This window comes from Macrotis lagotis, chromosome 1 (assembly GCF_037893015.1).
Source record: "Macrotis lagotis isolate mMagLag1 chromosome 1, bilby.v1.9.chrom.fasta, whole genome shotgun sequence".
Lineage (NCBI taxonomy): Eukaryota > Metazoa > Chordata > Mammalia > Peramelemorphia > Peramelidae > Macrotis > Macrotis lagotis.
The window spans coordinates 54,759,053-54,780,980 of NC_133658.1; the positions used below are offsets into that span (position 1 = coordinate 54,759,053).

Below are 21,928 nucleotides of genomic sequence, written 5' to 3' on the forward strand. Positions count from 1 at the left end.
GCTATTTTCTTTGAGCTAAAAGAAAAGAAAAAAGGCCGAGGTAACTTTTTTTTAGCCACTTCATCAATGAGAAAAAATCAGAATATATTCAACATTCCCTTTTTTTGTCAATGCACAAAATAATTGCACTGTATTAGCAAACAGTTTACATGCATCAGGAAAAAAAAAAAAGAACAGAACCAGAAAAAAGAAAAATGCAGATTTAGACCATTTACTTAAGGAGTCACAAAAAGGCATCCATGTAAGGGTTAGTGGTTTCATGTCTAGTGTATGATCAAGTTTTCATATGCAGCTCTCCAAAAGGATGATTAGGTTTTTCTTTTTAGATCGGGCTACTTTGGGTGGGTGTATGATGCAAAGATGCAGAGGCCAACTACATAAATGATGTCCAGGAGGGTGTTAGAACCTCAAGTCATGGAGGCACCAGAAATAAGGAAATGTGGCCATGGGCATGAGGAGAAAGCCCCTTCCTCCAGGGCCTGCTCTCCACTGAATTGCATTTGAGGAATAGGAATTGGCAAATGTGCAATAGAATTAGGCAAAGTATTAACTTGAATCTGCAGCATTGGATCCTGGTTGCCTCCCCACCCCCACCCCTCCCACCAGCCCACACCCCAGGAGGACCCAGCAGTGGGAGAAAGTGCAGGTCACAGCTCTTCTGTTTACGGCAGTGACAGTGCTAAACTGGGCAGGTCTCACTTTTTTTGGAGAGTCTTAAGTGAGAAAACTGACAGTCCAGAGCTGGAGAGAGAAACAGAGGGAGAAGCTGGGCAGAGTTGGCTAACGTGGCAGAAGCGCTGGCTTTTGGGGGACGGCTATTTGCAGCAAAAACGGAGGCTAAGATGATGTCCCATCTGCCTTTTGGCAGCTGTGACCATAGCCAGCTACTGAACGCGTAAGCAGCTTCATCCTTTTGTACAGCAAAGCTAAGTGGGTGTTTCTCTGTCAGATGTTTCTGTCACTTCATCTGGGTTATGAACCTTCCGCTCCCCTGGGGCTGACCCTGTCATTGAGAAAAGCTGTCTAGCCACAGACTATGGGCTGGGTCATGAGGCATTTACCAAAATTATAAAGAGTCTGAATAACATCTCACATTAGGAATCTTCCTTATGAACTTCTGAGGGAAAATTGCTTTTCCTCAGAGTCTAATGAATACTAGACATAGGACTACCTAAAACAGTCTTTAGTTTTCCGAATATTAGCACTATAGAGAGAAGTAGGAGGCATGAGCTTCTTACATGTGAAGATTAGAAGTTTTGGAATATCATCAGTGGCATCAAGAAAGGGCACCACCTTCCTACAAAGAAGGGATGAGATGGGGGTAGGTAGATAATGAATTAGAAAGAGAAGCTTTTCAAGATGTCAGAATGGAAGGGAGGATATCTGCCTAGGGAAAGAGTCCAAGCCCCTTCTACAGGTCAAGACTCCCCTAACTGCCTTAAAAACTTCACCACCATAGAGGAGGGTACAGGTGGAGACACATGTAAACTCGACAGGAGAGGGATGGGAAGTAGAAAATGACCTCATGAAGAAATAGAATTGGAGGAAAATGTCATGAATCCCTACGTCACTCCAGGCCTACTAAACCCCTTTGTATGGGAAAAACAAAGACACCAAACTTCTAGTGTCAAGAAGTGTTGACTTTTCTCTGCTTCTGAATATGTGACTGGCAATGAACATATTTCCTGAAAGGAGTCAGTGAAGATCGATCAGAAGAGGTCTCAGAAGGTAGGGGTCTAGCCCAACTCAACCCTGAATAGCAGTCTCTCCAACCAGGAGTCTAGTCTACCCTTCACAGAGAACAACAGAGACCAGAACCCCTTTTATATTATCTGTGACTAAGAGTCTGCCAGCATTTTCTGATGATGTTCCGAGGGGACTCTCTGCTTCAAGTTGGCCCTTTCCCTTCTGGACAAGTCCTAACTCTTAGGAAATTCACCCTATACACTGAACAGCTATAATTATCTGTGAGCTTTTCCTTTCTACTCAGCCTAAATCTGCCTCTGCCACAAGCCAGTTTCTTCCTCATGACAACCACATATCTGAAGACAGCTCCCATCTCCACACTAAGCTTTTACTTGTGTGGGCCACCCATCCTCCTCTTGTTCCATATGACACGAACTCTGAGACATCTTCCCCATCGGCCAAGCTTTTCAGTATCTTAAAGTGTGGCTTCCAGAGTTGAATACAGCCCTCCAGGTGTGGACGGAGCCAGGGGTGAGCAGAGTGGGGTCACTTGATTTTCAAGAGCCTGAGACCATGAGGGTTCTTTGGGGAGCCCGAGCTCACTATGGACATACTTGTCTGATATTCCACTATCACCTCATTTTTCCCCTCCAGAATAGAACCTTCATTTGCCAACCAATAGTAGAAAAAATAGCAAGAAATGAGGTAGGGATGTAAAGTCGCACCCATTTTCTACTTTGACCTTTGTCATTGTGAGTCTGAGACACCCTGGCCAGTACTTCACAAGTAACAGTCACTGGATAAATGATCGCTGTGGATAGATTGAACAGAGCAGGGGCAGCGGCCTTAATGTTACGCAGACACCTACGGCCGCGCTTTTCCTTGCAAAGTACTGGGTCTGTGCCCAATTCCAGGCTCCATCTGCCCACAAAGACTGGCATAGGAAAGACTCATAACAAAATAATGCCTCTGGTGCTGCCAATCTGGTCCCTTGCCCTGAAACCAACACTATCTGCTTCTCTCAAACAGACCCTTAATTGGGCAATACCATGCGTCCCTCTCCATGGGCAAGGCCTTAAACCATTTATTGAAGCAAGAGCCGAATCATCTCTTCTGTTGCCAACATTCTATCTGGGGATTTCTAACCTTGAAGTCTACAAGCAACAGACTCAACTCCCCAAGACAGCGGGCCACTTTTCTCAAGATTCTCAGCTGCCGAGTCCTCTCCAAAGCATTCAAACCCCTTCCATCTTATACTAAGAAGAGCCTTCCCCCTTCTTCCTGGACACAATGCCATAAGGACAACCACTGCTTCTCATTGCCTGTCCTGGTTTATAATCTGGGAACCCTTATATGTTTAGCCTTCCCTTATTTTTCCACATCCTTTCCAGTTATGTAGATATACCTTAGGATATATTTTTCCAAGGGCATTGCTTAAGTCAAGGCAAGGGTATGGTTTTTTTTTCACTCCTTTGCATCATTTTAAGGCAGTCTTAGCAATGCTGCTCAGGACTTGGATGCCAAAGGATTACTTTCATTTACTCTTAATTTTGAGTAACACTGACAGCCAGAGGTGAGGCAATATTGCTAAGATCTTAGGCAAATCTTTCTTGAATAGGCCAAAGTTTCAATCTTCTACTCTTTCCTTTAACTGTTTTTTTGACTGTTAGTTTTAGGTGAATAAAAGGCAAATTCTTTGTGCCTCGCTCTCTCCCCCCTTACCCCAGAGTGATTGTTGAAAATACCCTATGAGAATTATTCTTAGTTTCTTAATCTGGGAGAGTCCAAGAACTCAACTGGGGGGGAAGACATTATAATTTTCACTAACCTTTGGTTTCCTTTATATTCCCATGCTTTATTTGAGGCATTTAAAAGTGTTATTCTGAGAAGGGGTCCATAGACTTCACCAGACTGCCCAAGGGCTCCAGGGCAAACACAAAAAAGGTTGAGAACCCCTACTTATCTTAATGGAGTATGATGAAAATGCTGGTATTTATTTCTTCTCCACTGGATCAAGTAGTTGGTTAAAGTTAGTGGAAAAGAAAAAAATTATGCACAATTTTAGAGAGGCACCTTTCCCTTAGTTATTTGCCCTGAACTAGAGGAAGATATAAATGTTGGAAGACATTCTACAAAAAGTTAAAGAAATGGGATTTAATCTAGGAGAGGAAATACAAATTATTGCACAAAAGATGATAACCTTTAGTTCCATCTATGCTTAAAGGCAGAATAAGATGAAATATTAGACATGTGTGTATCATGAAGATATTTGAAATTAGTATTGGGGAAACACAATAAAATGAAATATCAAAATGTTCACCTCTGATGAGCCACCTCAGATGTCCTAGCCATTGTATTATTGGAAAGTAGGGAATGAACTAGCAAGCCTTGCGAGCCTTCCTCTTATCCTTTTCAATTTTACAAGATGGTGGCTCAAGAACAAAAAGCCTATTTGAGGCATAACAAATGTTAATCCATGTTTTATGGAGAGTCTTTTTCAAAATTGAATGACAAATAACTCCAGCCCATGGACCCCCTGCAAGATAGCTATCTATTCATTGCAACCAGTCTATTTGGTTCTATTTGGACAATTTCCACACTAGGTGGTCTATAATTTCTTTTGGCATCACAAGCCAGAAGACCAAATATCAAGAGCCCAAAACTGAGATAATAGCCTCTTATCTTGTGAGTTCATTAAATACCTATTTTCCTGCGGTTATGGGAAATCTCAGTGAATTGACTGGAGACTGGCATGTCCAATCATACCATGCTCAGGGATATTTTGACTCAAAAACAAAACAAGGATGTTGGCATTTGTTTAAAAGGGATAGGATCACTTTCGAAAATCAGTCAGTAAATCCTTGTGTTTCTGAGATTTTTCTCTTAGAGATCTGCTCAACTGTTTTTGCTTTCATTTCTTGGGAGCCTCACTAACCTTATCTGGATGCTAGGTCTTGCTTGTCCATACTCTTTATTTTACATACATCACACCATTTATATCATCTTGACTAGGGACTGCAGCATATGAGTCCAAGAGGATAGATAAGGAAGCATCTTTTAGGTATTCTACTATTCAGATACTCCCAATGCAGGAAATCAAATTTAAAAGGCACGAGAAACCTGAAATACAAATTATGAAAATCCTCAAGTTTTAGGTAAGAAAAATAGATAAGCCGAGGCACAGATAAGTCAAACAACTCAACTAAATCTTCTAGGAAATCCCTTTAAGAAGTGAGTCCTTTCCCAGATCCTCTTTCACCCAATTTCACCAAGGACTCATTTGTTCCCAAGTTATCTTTATATAAATTTGGGCTAACTTGTGGTTTAGTAAGAGGGTTAAGCCTAGCTAAGAAGCAGCAAAGAATGACCAATATGACCAACATAAAATGCTTCGTTTCCAGGATGATTAGGATTGCTGATTTCACAAGTTTCTTACTGTATGCCCATTCAAAAAAGTCATTTTTTCCCATTTTAACTGATTAAAACATGAAATTTAGAAAACCAAGTTTTAAAGCATGGTTCAGTGAGACTCTCTTTCCCCTGTCCCCAGTGGATTTGGTGTCTTCTCAGACAAGTCCCTTCACTTTTCTGTGCCTCGGCTTTCACATTTGCAGCATAGGGACAACGGCACCTTTCTTACAGGATTGCTTTGAGTATTAATTAAAAAATTGTTAAATGCTCTGGGCCGCTGGGAGACAGCTGTTAGTACCAAGTGGTTCCATATTTGCCCCACCCACTGTGGAATTCTCATTTCCCTTCCTCTGGCAAGGCAAGAATGTGTGGACTCAGGCAAGAGATGGAGAGAAGCAAGTTTGTAGACACTGGTGGAAGAAAATGATGAATGATGCAGCTGTCAGAATTGTGAAGCTCTGGCCAAGGTGTGACGAACAGGTGCCGTCTTAACATGCTCAACCTGCAACAATTAATCAAGTCATCCTCGTTTTTAATCACATTGTTTTGGAAACCAATTAAAGCTACTCTTCCAGTGTCTTTGTAAGTCTCAGACTGAGTCGGCTCTTTCAATCATTTTGGAATGAGAGGAAATGGTTCAGTCTTGTGAATATTATGACCCCCCCCAAAAAAACCAAAGCCCCGGGGTGTTCGTTGGGTGTCCACAATTTAAGTCACTGGCAGCCAAGAATGGTGGTCATGGAAAACAGTCAGTCACCAGTGGGAAGTCCCTAGGCATGAAACCACTAGTTCTTGTATTGAATGATAGGCATTTTTGTGCTGTCACTTTTTTTTAATACATATCTAAATATTGTATGGTGTTTGCATGTAAATATGTAACCTGCATTTGTAGGTACCATTTTGTGGCATGCAGTTACTGGAATGTACAAAAGAAGTCTTGCTAATCTTTACAAAGAGTTGCAAACAGAATTACAAAACACATATCCCAGCAGGTAGGATTCTCAGAGCTGCAAGTTAACAAGAATCTTTATTTGGTTCACTTTAGGTTCTGCAGCAACCACTCAATATTAAAAAAGAGGAACAGAAAATTAAGATGTACAAAAGATGTAATATCCCTTTAGAAAGCAAATTGTCAGAAATGTATTTGTATTACTGATGCTCTCTCCTCCTATGTCCCCTCCCACCCTCTCCCCCAAAAAAGACCCTTGAACTAAACAAAACAATGAGAATGATTTGTGTGTGTGTGTGTGTGTGTGTGTGTGTGTGTGTGTGTGTGTGTGTGGATGTGTGTGTGTGAGTGTGTAAGGAAAAGAACTAAACTTAAATGGAACATGCTCTAATCTTTAGTTTATTTCTGGTTAAAAATATAGCAATCCAGTGCAGTGTAATAAAGAAATCTGCTTCAAACAGAGCAGAAAAACAGCTAAAGAGAAGCAAAGCAGAGTCCGGAAGTCTGGGCTTTACCCAACAACGTTGTATGTGTAATCCTCTCTCAAAGGGGTTTCCTCAATGTGGAACTGAGGTGTTTGTCTGTGGATCTGTCCACACTCAAGATAGACACATACATCCACGCACAGGCATGTCAAGGTATTTACCTCTAATGACTACTGATCAGAGAGGGACAGTTAAATGTGGTGGTCTAGCCTATGATTTGGGTCAGATCATGAAGCCACGCTGGCAGAGTTGGCAGAAAACACACTGCACCTCCTGGTCTGACTGGAACAACACTCAAGTTGTATATGTTTTTGCATTTTGGGGGGGAGGGAAGAGAGGGGAGGTAGAGATTTTTTGTTTTAATGAACTTGGGAATTTTTTCTTTGTTTTTTTAATAGCCACTGAGTTTTTAAGACACGATCCTGTTATTGGGACCCGAACAGCTTCAGAACAGGGATAGTGCATCTTTAATGACTATGCATATCTACCAGTGGGGGAAATCAAGGCAGGCATTATTACAAAGATGGTAAAACCAATGAACTTAAGTGACATATATCGTAGAAAACAATACATCCTTAAGGGGCTGTCATTACCAATGATGGCGTACAAGGGACATGTTGGAAGCCTGAATATACATCCTGCATACAAAGTGCAAAAATACCACATGCTCTGAGCCCAAGCATGATGTCAGAAACTGTCCATGGCAAGATGTACCAGACACACCGACCTCATTCATGCCTCTTCTGAATCACTGCCCTGGGTTCCCATCTAGACACTCCTGCAACCTGGACCTGAATCCAACTCCTGCACCTCCAGTAGCATGATTTCCCTTAGGAGCTGGTGTGTAGGTGACAAGGAGGCAAGGGGGAGGGAATGTGATGCCAAATTTAAAAATTAACAGATATGTCTGTACACACCTGTATTTGGTTAAAATCCAGGGTAAGGGTTAGGGTCAGGGATTTGGCCTTCTCTAAGAAAGCCAATGGGGCAGTGTTGGAAAATGGTAAGATTCATTAATTTAGATGGGTAGAAAAGGGGAAGATGTTTCTCCCCTCACCCCTTAACATCCGCTATATCCCACTGAAAGACAATAAAAGGCTCATTCCTCTACCCATTGGACAGTTTCTATTCTACCCAAAAGTGTCGGTCACCAGGATATCTCCAGGTTAAGAGTGAAAAGAAAGTATGAACTACCTTTCTTTCCATCTCCCAACCCTTACGTATCCTGGTGTCTTGAAGGCAGCTGCTTCATTCTCCTTGCATGACCCAGCTCAAAACGAGACGCTCCTCCGGGACTTCACTCTTTGGCCGCCGCTTCCTTTCTCCACCTACTAGCGGCAGCTCATCCTCGCTGTCATGATGGTGACGATGATGACAAAGGCAATTTGATTTTTGCGGTTGATTTCCCAAGATCCCTTCTCTTCTCTTTCCGTGTCTAGCTGGGAGGGCTGGCATGTCGGCCACCTTCTGCCATGTCACACAGCATAGTGTTATACAAGCAAAGAATTTTGGCTAAAATCCAAAAAACATTACCCAGAAAAAAAGGCAAACTGTGAGTAATACCCAATCACGTTGTTCTTCTGTGAAAAGACTTGGAAGTTGTTGGACAGTCAGAGTTATACTCGTTCCCTTTTTTTGTTTTGCTTTCCTCTCCTTTCCCCCTTCTGTATGTAGAACTGTTATTTTTGCTAAGACAATCTCATTAGATGAAAAAGTTAATAAACAAAATGGCGACTCCAATGTTTAGCAAGATCACCATGACTACCAGAATAGGAGCTGAGCCCTGGAACAGAGAGAGAGAGAGAAGGAAAGGTGAATGTTATGGTCATGATAAATGCAAAACGTCCTCTTTATTGGAAAAAACATTTTTTCCCCTTAAGCCAAATTATTGGGAATGAAAAGAAAAGAGAAATGAGAGATTAGCAATAGTTTAGGATTAAATACACACATTTCATTAGAAGACAAAGGACCAGAAAAATCAGGTGAAACCAGAGGTTGCCAGGTATACCACCCTCTAACTGGGACCTTCACAGCTGATTTGCAAATAGGGTAAGGAGCAATTATTAATAATAGCTCTTGCTCATTTTCTACTTAAAATGGTGGATCTCAGAACTGCTTAGGCCTTGACAAAATAGACCACCGAGCCCTCTAGATCCCTTTGGAGGGAATAGTGATCAGTGACTCAGACGGACATTCATGGGCCACCACGATGGATGTCCTTATTGGTGGCCAATTCAGAATGGCCCATCCTGTCCACACCATCCCACACTCTAGAAGACCTCACCGTTGACATTCACTAGCACACAGCGCTGCTGAAATAAAGAATTCTGCTTCCTCAAGATAATACACATAAGCCGCTTTCTCATAAAAAAACAAATTTCCTATTCACTTTGCAGGCCTGTAGGCTAATTACTGGTGCTGTTTATCACCCCCTTACCCTACTCCTATTATTCAAAAGTCATGGATTAAGGGGAAGACCCAAATTCAGCTCTTGTGTCAGATGCTTCCTAGCTGGATATAGTGGGCAGTCTGCCTCAGTTTCCACCTCTGTAAAATGAGGATTATAATGGTACCTTCCCCTCAGGGTTGTTATGAGGAACAAATGAGATGACATGTAATAATAGAAGCTAGCTTTTATATAGCATTTATGCCTTTGAAAGTATTAATATGATCTTTACAGTAATACTGGGAGGTAGCTGCTGTTATCATCTCCATTTTTATAAATGGGAAAATTGATGCAGAGGTAACTTTACCAGGATCACACAATTGGTAAAATGTCTGAAGAAAGATTTGAACTTGGGTCTTCCTGACTCCATGGCCAGTAGGTGGCACCATAGCGGATAGAGTGCCCGCCTGGAGTCTGGTAGACTCGTCTTCCTGAATTCAAATGTGGCCTCTGACACTTACCTGTGTGACCTTGGGTAAGTCATTTAATTCACTTTGCCTCAGTTTCCTCATTTATAAAAATGATCTAGAGAAAAAAGTGACAAATCACTCCGACATCTTTGGTTTTGCTTCTTTTTGTTGTTGTCATTTTAGTTTTTTGCAAGGCAATAGGTTAAGTGACATGCCCAAGGTCACACAGCTAGTATCAAGTGTCTGAGGTCATAGCTGAACTCAGGGCCAGTCTCTATCACTATGCCACCTAGCTATCTCACTTCAGTATCTGGCAAGAAAACTCAAAATAGGGTCACAAAGAGTCAGATGTGACTGAAAAACCAACTGAAACAACTGAATTTCCTGACTCCAAATCTGGCCCCCAGAACTGACTAGCTGAGTGATCCTGGGCAAGTCACTTCACTCTGTTTACCTCAGTTTCTCCATCTGTAAATAGTGATAATAGCAACTACCTCCTAGTGTCACTGTGAGAATCAAATGAGATCCTATTTGTAGAGATTCACTATGGAAGTGCTGGCTAGTATCAGAGCTTTGCAAGTTAAAATTGAGCTGCTAAGTTAAGGCATTTCTCTCTTTCCTCCTCCTCTCTCTCTCTCTCTCTGTCTCTCTGTCTCTCTGTCTTTGTCTCTGTGTGTCTCTTATCTCTGTCTCTCTGTCTCTTCTCTCATCTCTATCTCTCTTATCTCTGTCTGTCTCTGTCTCCTCTCTCTCTCTCTCATCTGTCTCACATCTGTCTCTGTCTCTGTCTCTCTCTCTCTCTCTCTCCCCAAATCTCCCCCACCCCTCCCTACTCCCAGTCCTCTTTTTGTCACGGTTCCCTTCAGCCCAGGGATTTCAAACAGCAGCTTCTCCTCATCCACAGTTGCTGTTGTTGGGCAAAATTTGTTTGAGACCAATCAGCATCCCTGGCGCACCTCTGTGATAGGAAATCTGCAGTGAGATTCCTCGGAAGCCGCAGCAGCTCCCCCATGCCAGCCAGCCCCTCCAGCCAGCCCAGCCGGCAGAGTGGACCGCATTGGCCAGGAGCGCTAGCGACAGAAGGGATGGGGGAGGGAGAGCAGTGGGCCGCCCTAGCCGGCCTCTCTGGCCCCTGTCCATTCTGCCCAGAAGGACTGTCTTAAGTGGGGGCCCTGCCACGAGCACTTGGGTAGGGGAGAAGGGCCCAACCAAGGTGCAAGGTTGGCACCTCGAAGCCACTCTCGCCTGGAAGACGCCAACTCCCATATCTCCTTGTTCAACACCAGGAGAGCTCTGTGTGTGCAGGCTGCAGTCCGGTCCAGACACACCCCAGGCTGCAGGCCCGGCTTCAGTTTCCAGGGATTGTGAGGATCCTGCCTATTCCTTCTAGATCCTTCCCCAGCCCTGCAGATAAAAATAGGTAAACCGAGGCACAGCTCCCTCTCCAGTTGGTTTGCATTTTTAACTTCTCTGTTTTAAACAGGTTTCTTTACAAAATTACACCAGAGAGGTAGGTAGGTAGGTAGATGTGTGGATATTTTAATTAGACACAAATGAAAGATTAACAAGTGCTCCAAGTTAATCTTAGATGGCCAGATTGGGCCCCTGAGTTGGACAGTAGAAGTCCAGGCCTCTTAATGAGGAATGTTGGGCAGCTTGGTGGACAGAGCACCAGCTCTGGAGACAGGAGGACCTGAGTTCAAATCCATCCCCAGATACTTGATACTTACTAGCTGTGTGACCTTGGGCAAGTCATTAAACTCTGCCCCCTAAAATGGGCAATGTTTTATGTGTTATTCTATCTACTGTATTTTATTCTATCTCACCAGACCCGGAACTCACCCAGCCGGCCTCCAGTTGTGTTCTGTCCTGGGCCTGGGAGTTCTGGGTTCTGATGGAGGACGACCTGGACCCTCACTCCGCCAGGCCTAGACTGGAGGATTCCAGAATCCCCAGCCTGGCTCCAGTCTCCCCTGGCCTGCAGCAGAGGCTGTCGCCGGGCAGCGTCTCCCATCTGTCTCTGTCTCATCCCTCTGATCTATTTTAAAGAAGCCTCCACACTGGCCCTGTTCACATCCCCTCCTCTGGAGCTCACTGACTCAGTTCACTCGGGGCTCGGGGGGTGATGGAGGGAAGAAGAGGGGGTGCGGGGAGAACTGTCTCCCAAGCCCTGTAGCTGGCAGGAAAGGCTTACGTGGTCGCATAGCAACAAGGTCAGGGGAGCCAACCAGAGGGAAGGATTTCTCAGAACCTCTCCCAGCAGCCAGGTAGCTGCCCTGGATTGGTAAATGGGGCTCTGTCTGCTTACGTTCCAGGCCCCCTTTAAAGATCCTGACTACCCAGCCCTCCTCCCCGCTCCCCACCCCCCTCAACCTCCTGGGCTGAAACCAAACTCAGCAATTCTGAGCAGACCCGTCATCTCTGGGTGTCTTAAAAGCCCCTCTCTGAAGGTGGACGCACATTTCAGGGTGGCTACGGCAGCTGGGGCGACTTCTCACACTGCCCCAGCCCAGGGGAGCAGGACTCCGACTGAGGAAAAGCAATATCCCCCCCCCCCCCGCCCTCTCCCGGAGCTGAAAGGGCCCTTGGCAACCGCTGAATGGGACCTGTTCATTTTCTAGATACCAGAGGCCCAAGGAGGCTGAAGTAGCTTGCCCAAGGTCCAAGAAATGAGCACAAGACCCAGAGAGATGGGGCGGGGGGGGGGGGGGAGGCAAACAAGGTCACATTGCCTAGAAGGCCAGGCACATCTTGGGGATTGTGGAACGCAGGGATCCCACAGAGGGAGGGCTTCTAACCTCAAGGAAGGGCAGCAGGCTTCTCTCCTTGGGTGGTGCTGGCACCTGCACCCACAAGAGCCATCTGCTCTGCATAGAGCTAATGCGTGTCTGCTGGGGTCTAGGCAGGTATAGCCACCTGGCCCCAGGAAGTCACTGGACCTCTCTCCTCTCTGATTTCCACATCTGTGAAATGGGCCACCCCCTAATAATTCCCCTTTAGGTGTTTGTTGTCTTCCCCTTAGCATTTAGGAGATTTGAGGGTAGAGACAGAGTCCAGAGAATCCAACTTCAAATCAAACCTCAGACATATATGATAGCCGTGTGACCTTGGACAAGTCACCTAACCTTTGTCTTCAGTTTCTCCATTTGTGAAATGGGAAGAAAGCGAGCCACCCGCCTCCAGGGTTATTCTGAAGTTTAGATGAGATGCTATTTGTAAAGTGGCACACTGTAGGAGCTTAATAAACAGCTTGTCCTTTCTTCTTGTATTGTATGTCCAGCCCTTAACATGGCAGTATACAATAGGTACTTAATAAAAGGTTTGATCATTCATCATTTATAATCATTTTTTGCAAAAAATATCATGGTGCTCCATCAATGTCACCCGAGAATATCCATACTGTAGATACAGCTAGTGCTTAATAAATGTCCATTCTCTCCCTCCCTTCCATATTTCTGCCCTCTTCTGCAACCCTTGACATGAATCTCCACTCTTTCGGTGGTCCTCCCTTGTCTCTAAATGAGGAGGCTCCTAAGGGGCGGCTAGGTGGCGCAGTGGATAAAACACTGGCCTTGGAGTCAGGAGTACCCAGTTTCAAATCCCGTCTCAGACACTTAATAATTACCTAGCTGTGTGGCCTTGGGCAAGCCACTTAACCCCATTTGCCTTGCAAAAAAAAAAAAAAGCCTAAAAAAAAATGAGGAGGCTCCTATTCTGGAGCATAGCCTCAAAAAAGCCTTCTTCTTCCTCCCCAACACCATTAAAATAGTGCCACAAAAGGGAAGTTATTTCCACTTAACAGGGGAGAAAACTGAGACCATGAGGGGGTGAAGGAATGAGTCGCAGAAGGTGTGGCGATCTGTCAAAGTGGGGAGCCGTCTTCATGCTGTTTCTGAAGAAACAAATTGGCCAAAAAAGGAAACTGGAATTTCTTGATTTTCAGTCCAGCCCTGATACTGGAGGGACTCTTATCTCTAAAGTAGCCAATAATAGTCTTGACAGTATGGTGGATTGGGTGTTGAACTTGGAGACAGGAAGAATCCCATCACCAGCATTCACTATCTATGTGAACAGCTTTGGGCTGTAGCCTCAGTTTTATTGTCCCTAAAATGGGGATAATGAGGCAGGATGAGGATGAGATGCAGAGGAGATAATGTATGCAGCACAATTTGCATATTAATTAAGCATCCTCCGTTGTTCTGACTTGACTGGTCATACCAGGGTGCCCAGTGGCTACCTGGCTCAACTGACCCTTTTCTGGGGGAAGACGGAGGGGCTACAGTGATGTTATATACCAAAATCATTATTATCTAGTTTTGGCAGAAGCACTTTGGCTTCATCACAGGGGAGGCCAAAATGGATAAGAAATGGTCCCCGGGCCTCAAGGATTGTGGCCCAAGTTTCAGGTCCCTTATGGGTAAAAACCACTGATCCAAAGCCTCCTCCCTTCAATTGCGAGTGAGGGGCAGAGGGCCACAAGCCTCTTCTTTCAGTCCTCGGGATGATGCAGGTGTTTAGAGAGATAGAGAAATAGAGAGATGGACAGAGAGACAAAGGAGAGAGGAGAGACAGAGGAAAGAAAAACAGAGACAAAGAGAGAGAGAGAGAGAGAGAGAGAGAGAGAGAGAGAGAGAGAGAGAGAGAGAGAGATAAAGACAGAGAGACAGAGAGAGAGATGAATGGGGGCATCTAATACTTTGAACAGCCTTCAACTTACAGATCCCTTTCTAACACCAAGGATGGGAAACAGCAAGACAGGCTCATAAGTCCCCATTTTCCCCCCTAGAACAGCATCTCTGGGGAATCGTTATCAGCTCCATTTTGTAGGTTCTGCCAATGTCAGTGACACAACAAGGATAACGGAAAGCACGCTGGATTCAAATCCTGCCTCCATGCCTGGGCAAGTCATTTGCCTGCATTCCTGCCATAAACTTTTTTTTTTTTTAGCAAGGCAATGTGGTTAAGACACCTGCCTAAGGTCACACAGCTACATAATTATTAAGGGTTATAAGCTCTTAATTGCTCCCTCTGCATCCAGGCTCCTCCTCCACCTCACCCCCCATTACTCTAGTAGTCTCTTTTTTAAACCACCAGGCCCAGAATCATGGAGACCTGAGTTCAAATCTAGCCTCAGACACCAGTGGTAACCTTGGGCAAGCTGCTTAAACCTGTTTGTCACAGAGTTGGATGTGACCGAGCAACTACCAGATTAAACTTTCCCAAACATGATTTTCCTCATGTAGATCCTTGGCTCCACCTTCAGTGACTCCCACTGCCTATGGCAAAGCCCAAATTCTTGCTTTCAAAGCCCTCTACAATCTGATCCCCAATCACCCCTTCAGCCTGGTCTCCTCTCTCACTGATCCCCTATGTAAATCTTGAATCACGCTTCTTAATTTCCTCTCTCTGCATCTTTGTCCATTCTATTTCCCTTGCCTGAGTTGCCTTCTCCCCCTGTTCCTGTCTGTCCACATTCTACTCGTCCCTCAGAAGTCCAATCAGGGCCATCACTTCTATGACAGTCCTAGAACCAGCTCATTTTCTCCTCCTGAATTCACAGCACACACGGTGACTCATTTGGTGACTAATTGAATACTCTCTCATAATATAGGATTGTGAGCTGGAAGAGGTCTTACGGAGCTTTAGTCCAACCCTTTACTTTACAAAGGAGGAAACTGAGGTCCAGAGAAAGAAAAGGACTCACCCAAGATCACTGAGCTTGTGAGAAGCACAGCCAGAGCTTCTGGTGCCATTTGCATTGATCTTATAATGACTTATTTTTGTGTATCTGCACCATGTTTCCTTAACTGGATGCTAAAGAGCCCAACAGGAGCATGGCTTCTCATCTCATCTTCCTTTGTATCTGCCATAAGGTCTCACCTAAAGTCTTGTACATTTGGGTGTTCCGTAAATAAGTGTTGAAAGGAGGCTTGAGATCTGCAGGGACAGGATGCTTCTTTTTGCCCAAGTCAAACCTCCCCAGCCTCAGGGGCCAGAGAGTAAATATAATTTCTCTCATCCTCAAGGGAGTATTGAATGGATCTGGGATCATGATGCCATTTAGCTTCTCCATTAAATTCGGACTGAAATGAAGGGAGCCCTCATGGGACTCTTGTAGGGCCCACCCCTTTCTCTAAATCATTCCCTATCTGATTTTTTTTCTGGTTTTCCCAAAAGTGAGATAGTCCATCAGACTTGGGAACAAGGAGCTATGTAGTTGGAGCTGAGGTTATGTTCGTGATCTGCCGTTACACATGGTGGAGGTCCAGGCAGGAAGGTTAGCCTCTTCGGCTCTCTCCCTTCCCAAGCCCAACCAAGGAAGGCCAGAAAGACCCAAGTCCTGCCTCTGGAGCCCTTGGACAAGGCAAGTAACCACTTTCAGCCTCACCTTTCTCTCCTATGAAATGGGGATAATAAAAGCATCATCTACCTTCCTGATTGGTTGTGAGGATCAAATGAGATATTTATTAAATTTGCAAACTTTAAGGCATATATAAGTGCTGGCTATTATAACCCCAGACAAACAATTCTCAGACAGGCCCCCATAATAATTATTATTATAATCATAATGAAGAAGGAGCAGGAGGAGGAAGAATAGGAGGAAGAGAGAAGAAGGAAGAGGAGAAGGAGGTGGAGGAGGAGAGGGAGAAGGAAGAAGAGGAAGAGGAGGAGAAAGATGAAGGAAAAACTATCATTAATATAGCAATTCCTTTGTGCTTCAGGTATTGTGCCAAAGAGCTTTTCAGCATCTTACTGCTCCCTCACAATAGTCCTGAGAGGCAGATGCAGTTATTATCTTGATTTTACAGATAGAAAACTGAGACACACAGAATTTTTTAAGATGACTTGCCCCGGGTCACACAGCTGGTATGTGTCTGAGGTTGCATTTGACTTGGGTCTTCCTGAATCCAGGCCTGGCACTCTACCCACTGTGCCACCTAGCAGATGTCCACTCACTTAGTGACTTGAGGAATTCTTTTAGAGAGGCTGCGAAACTGCAGACAGGAGGGCTTTTCCAACCCAGCCGACACTAAATGCTGGGACAGGATGAAGGGCGTTGGTTTTAACCACAGTCGATCCATCTTCTCTAGAAATGGGACCCTTTCGGATCCTGGACAAGGAGCATCGGGTAGAATCATGTCCTTCATTCTGTCACCCAGAGGCCTGGATGGATCCATTTTGCAATAAAACAGGACTGTTGGACCTGCTGGGGCCCAGGATAGGAGCCACGTGAGCCCGATGTGATGATAACTGATAACAAGGTCGTGCCTTTGTTGACTGTGTCATAGAAACTGCAGAGGAGAATTCTCTAGGGGCCCACCTGGCACCATTCCCCAGGGTTCCTTCTGTTCAGCAAAAGGGTGAAAAAGAAGCTGCTGAGCTACAGTCAGACCTCTGAAAGACCCTCCCTCACCTGGGCCCACAAACATCATCCTGACATTAGGAAAACCAAGGCAAACTGGGGTAGGCTGCTTTCAGCTTGCCCTTGCTGTGGATGCCAGAGCCCACAAATAGGGTCTGAGGTCCAGCTTTCTATGACAATACCCTCCTAGGGAAAAAGCTGGCTGGGCTTGGGAAAGAGTTGTCTGCTGACAAGAAAAGGATGCTGTCAAACCTCCACGTGACAGGATCCTGCAGTGGGATGGGGGGGGCAGCTCATTCTCTTGAAGGCCACTGGAGGTACATCCACCCAGATGGAAGGGATTGCTTTAGCCCCAGCCCCCCTGAGGAGGATGGTGAATGAGGATGCTGCAGCCACCGGCTGCTTCGGCTGTCGAGTCTGTTTACCTGAGCTTGTCTTACACAGAGTAGAGCAGATAAACACATATCTCTCCTCCAGTAAACCCCCAGGACCCCAGGCACATCAATTTTTGATCACCCACATGACTGTTCACATGCCACCATCATGGCAACAGGCATCAGTCTCTCAGACTCAATTTCCTCATCTATAAAATGAGAACAAATTAATCTAATCCCAGGGTGACTTTGAAGACTAAATGGGATAATATACATAGCTTTCTTTTAAAAGTTGCTTTTTTCAACCAGCTCATGCTAAATGGAAACATCAGAATTGGCACCTTCTCACCCTTGAGACCTCCCTCTAACAAATGCCCACTGGTTTATATGCAATTTGGAGATGGCAGCTCTGCCCAAGATAGTCAAGGACCAAACATTTTATCTAGCATCTCCTACTTTGTGTGAAGCTCTCTCCAGGGTGCTGGGGAGCCAGAAATGCCTCAAGGTGCCTATTGTCTATCAGAAGAGCTAATGTGTATAGAAATATAGACAAGGGGAAGGGAGAATAAAGCCAAGAAGAGATTGGGCAAAGTGTTCTTGGAGCGGGGAGGGAGAGACAGAGAGGCAGAGACAGAGAACACTAGCTGGAGAGGTGCTAGAGAGAAGGCAAAACTTGAAATGAGTTTTGAAGAAAGAAGAGGGTTCTGGTTCAGAAAAATCAGTGCCTTCTAGACATGGGAGATGGCTTATGCACAGAAATGGTAGGTGGAACGATGAGTTCAGAGAATAGTCAGTTCACCCAGAATAACAAGCTGCTGCGCTTTCCTTCCTCAGGAGGAACCTCTTGGGGGGGGGGGGGCTGGAGCCATACTGTAAAGGGGTTAAAACCTAGGCTAAAGGGTTTTTCCCCTCATACTAGGGTCAGTAGGGAGAAATGGAAGACATTTAATCGGGGGAGTACTTTGACCAAACCTACACTTGCAAGGAGATTATTATGGCAATTCTTGAAGAGGACAGAGCACCAGACCTGAAGTTGGAAAAACCAGAGTTCAAATTTGACTTCAGATGTTTACTGACTGTGTGACCCTAGGTAAGTCACTTCACCCACCCTGTTTGTCTCAGTTTCCTCATCTATTAAATGAACTGGAGAAAGAAATGGCAAACCGTGCCAGTACCTCTGCCAAGAAAACCCCAAACGGAGTCACAAAGAATCGGACAAGACTGAAATGACTGAACAAAAAAGGAATGAATTGGAATGGTGAGAGTCAGGAGAAATGTAGGTCATTACAAATATTTTTATAAAGATAATTTTAAGAAACACAATTATAGTAATTATAAATATACTTGCACTATTTATGATCAATATATAAATTTTAAAAATTAATATATAATCAATAGGGTTAATGGTAAATACTGTAAATAATTATAATAATTTTAACAATTATACTGATCATACTCATATATAACTAATGTAAATAAATTCATATAATCTATGATTTGTATAGAAATAACAATTTTATAAATATAATTTTTTAAATTATAAAGGCTGTGACAATGGTTCGATAAAGAAGTGAAGAGGAACTGAACTGAGAAGGAGGCTATATGAGTGCAGAAAAGGGGGAAGTTGCTAGTGATAGTGTGTCACTACTTTGACTAGATACAGTCAGGGAAGACCAAGGGAGAGGAAGGGAGAAAGAAGAGCCAAAGGTGGCTCTGAGCCTTGGACCCAGAGGCCTGGTCAATGGTATTGCTCTCAATAGAAACAGAGAAGTTTGGTTTCAGGTGGAAAGTGGAGTTTTTGGGCTCTGAACATTTGAGTGTGGGATGTCTATATAAGACACTAGGCTGGAGATTTCTAGTGGGCACTTGGAGAGGTGGGGTTGGTCTGAGAGAGAGGAAGAGAGAATGAGAGAGAGAGAGAGAGAGAGAGAGAGAGAGAGAGAGAGAGAGAGAGAGAGAGAGAGAGAGATCAGGGCAGCTGCTTTGTCCTGGATGTTCTCTTTTCCCTCTTCATTCTCTCCCTTGTTATTCTCTTTTGCTCCCATGGGTTCAATTATCATCTTTACACAAATATTCCCAATTCTCCATATCAAGTGCTGTGCTCCACGGGCATCAACACCTTCAACGAAATGCCTTGACTCTAAGCCATGCCTTGTATGGGGGAGGGGTGCCAGAAGAGAGAGCTTCCTGACCTCTCTGATCAATAAGACATCTGCCTCTGGGTGCCATATTGGCTTCCATCACTACCCCATCTTCAGGCAAGATGACTTCAATTCCAAAACTCAGATTTCTTCATTTCCCCCTACTCTGGGAGCCCCTCCCTCCCTGGTTAGAGAGGTGGTGAGTGGACATCTGGGAGCTTCCATTTAAGGAGGTGGGACAGGGCAGGTGCCTCATCATTTCCCACTTGGCTGAAGGACTTCATCACACTTACTCTTTCCTCTTTCTCTCCAAAAAACTTTCCATTTCCTTTGTAAATACTGTCTTCTTCTATTAGATGGTGAACTCCTTGAGGGTGGAGTTTTTTTGCCTTTCTTTGCATCCTCAGAGCTTAGTCCAATGACTGGTAGACAGTAGGAGCTTAATAAATGCTCACTGACAGGTTCAAGGCTACCTCTGCATTCCCACTATTTTCCCACCTAAATAAGCTCCAACTTATCTTGGTGACCTAAAGAATCCAAGAAGCTCCTCACCACCCAAACAGAGAACATATTTCTTCATCCTTCACCCTGCCAATCATCAGTTTTGCCTGAAAATAGCCACACAGACACACGATCTCATGAACATATATATCCTAGCTGCTTTGATGAGGAAAATAAAGTTGTAAGTGGAAGCTGGTATTTTGGTCCCAGCAGCGGGGGGGGGGAGAAGGGGGAATGGGAAGGGGGGCACAACTGCATCTTTGTGTGTAAGTAGATGGGGGGAGCAAGAATATTTTAAGAATCAGCCAACTGGCAAGAATGACAGATGGTCACAGAGACTTCAGGTAGAAGCAAAAATAGACCTGCTTTGTGACAGGACAAATCTCATGGATGCAGCCTCATCCCTCTAGAGATGAGACATGTTCATTCCCCCAGATGGCCTTCTAAAGAGGGACTTCCTGAGAGACAGAGAGAGAGAGAGAGAGAGAGAGAGATGGGGGGGGATCTGAGAGAGAGAGAGAGAGACAGACAGACAGACAGACAGACAGACAGACAGACAGACACAGAGACAGAGACAGAGACAGTGACAAAGAGAGAGGCACAGGGAGGCAGAGATAGAGAAGAGAGACAATGAGACAAAGAGATGCAGACATGGTGACAGAGAGAGAGACACAGAGACAGACACAGAAAGAGACAGAGACAGAGACAGTGACAGAGACAAAGGGAGACAGAGATAGACAGAAAGAAAGAAAAGAAAACTTCCCTGTCAGTTCGTGGAGATATTCTAGAATTTCAATAGTACATTAAAGTTTAAAGAGCACTTTATGTATGGGAACTCATCTAATCCCCATAAGAACCCTGAAATACAAATCCTCATATTAGCCTCATTTTACAGATGGGGAAGCTGAGGCCAAAAGAGGTTAAGTGACTTGCTCAGGGTCACACAGCTAGTACATATCTATGATGGGATTTGAACTCAGGTCTTCTTGTTTCTACATCTAGTTTCTAGCTGCGTCCACACCTCGCTGTCTGCTGAAGGAAAAGCCAATGTATTATTGCAGGGAGGTTTCAGGGAATGCAGTCCAATGTGATGGAGAGAACACTTATTATAAGCTGATGATAATAATATTAATAATATATTATAATACAATAATTAATTTTAAAATATTACAATTATATGTATAAATCTATTGCATTAGAATAATACCAATAATAACTAACATTTCCACCAAATTTAAGGTTTGCAAAGGACTTTACAAAGGTCACTCCTTTGGCTTTCACAACACCCAACTGAGGCAGATAGAAATTTAAGTGACTTGCCCAGGGTCACAATGCTGAGGCCAAATTTGAACTCAGATTTTTGACTGCAGAAACTTAGTGTCTCATGATACCTGAGAGTGATTAGACCCAAGCTTCTGTGTGGCCACAGGAATCTACAAAGAGACGTTTCTTATGAATCTGAAAAGTCTCCTTCTCCCCTTTGAGTGTGCTCCCCGGATACAGGGCCAGGTTCTCTTGTGGGGTGTGCCCCCAGGAGTGGAATAGTTTCATGGAATCACAGAGTTGGATCCACAAGGGGCCTGAGGTATCTACCCTCAGATTTAGACCTAACTGAGTTATAGATTATATGGCAAATGGTAAACTTAATGTTCTTATGATAAATTATAAAATGATATTTATAGAGAATCTATTGTATAAATGACCAGAAAATTCATAATTCCCAAAAAACTAAAAATTCCTGCCTTTTCCCCCAAAGAACACCTAGGTAAGTACAAATATTAGTAGAAAGAGGACTGGCTCTGGAGAAATACTGGCTTCCTATGTGACAGTGGGAAAGTCACTTAACTTGCCAGGACCTCAGTCTCCTCATCAGCAGGACTCCTAAAATCCCTTCTAGCCAGGATTCTTTGATAACTATGATCCTCCAGAAACCCCAAAAAGATTCTGATGTGATCATATGCAGATGCTTTAAACCTGAAAGTGGGTAATCCATGTTTGATCTCTCAGTTAACCAGAACTTTCCATTTCCCATTCTGGATTAATTCTGTATTATGGATATTCTGGAAAAATGAGAATATGAACTTTTGGATGGTGAGAACATGGGGGAGACAGGGGCCAGAACTTAGGCAGGTCTTGCTCCCCATTGTTCAGGCATTGGCATT

At 44.3% G+C, this 21,928-nt stretch overlaps 1 protein-coding gene across 1 annotated transcript in view; it reads right to left on the bottom strand.

Moving 5' to 3' along the window:
* Nucleotides 1-6,337: 6,337 nt before the first annotated feature.
* JPH3 (junctophilin 3) overlaps nt 6,338-21,928 on the bottom strand; it is a 189,532-nt gene continuing 173,941 nt past the window's right edge. Inside the window, exon 5 of the mRNA XM_074213790.1 lies at nt 6,338-8,314. Coding sequence (XP_074069891.1) covers nt 8,234-8,314 — 81 coding nt within the window. The 3' untranslated portion in view covers nt 6,338-8,233. The remainder of the gene's footprint in view (nt 8,315-21,928) is intronic.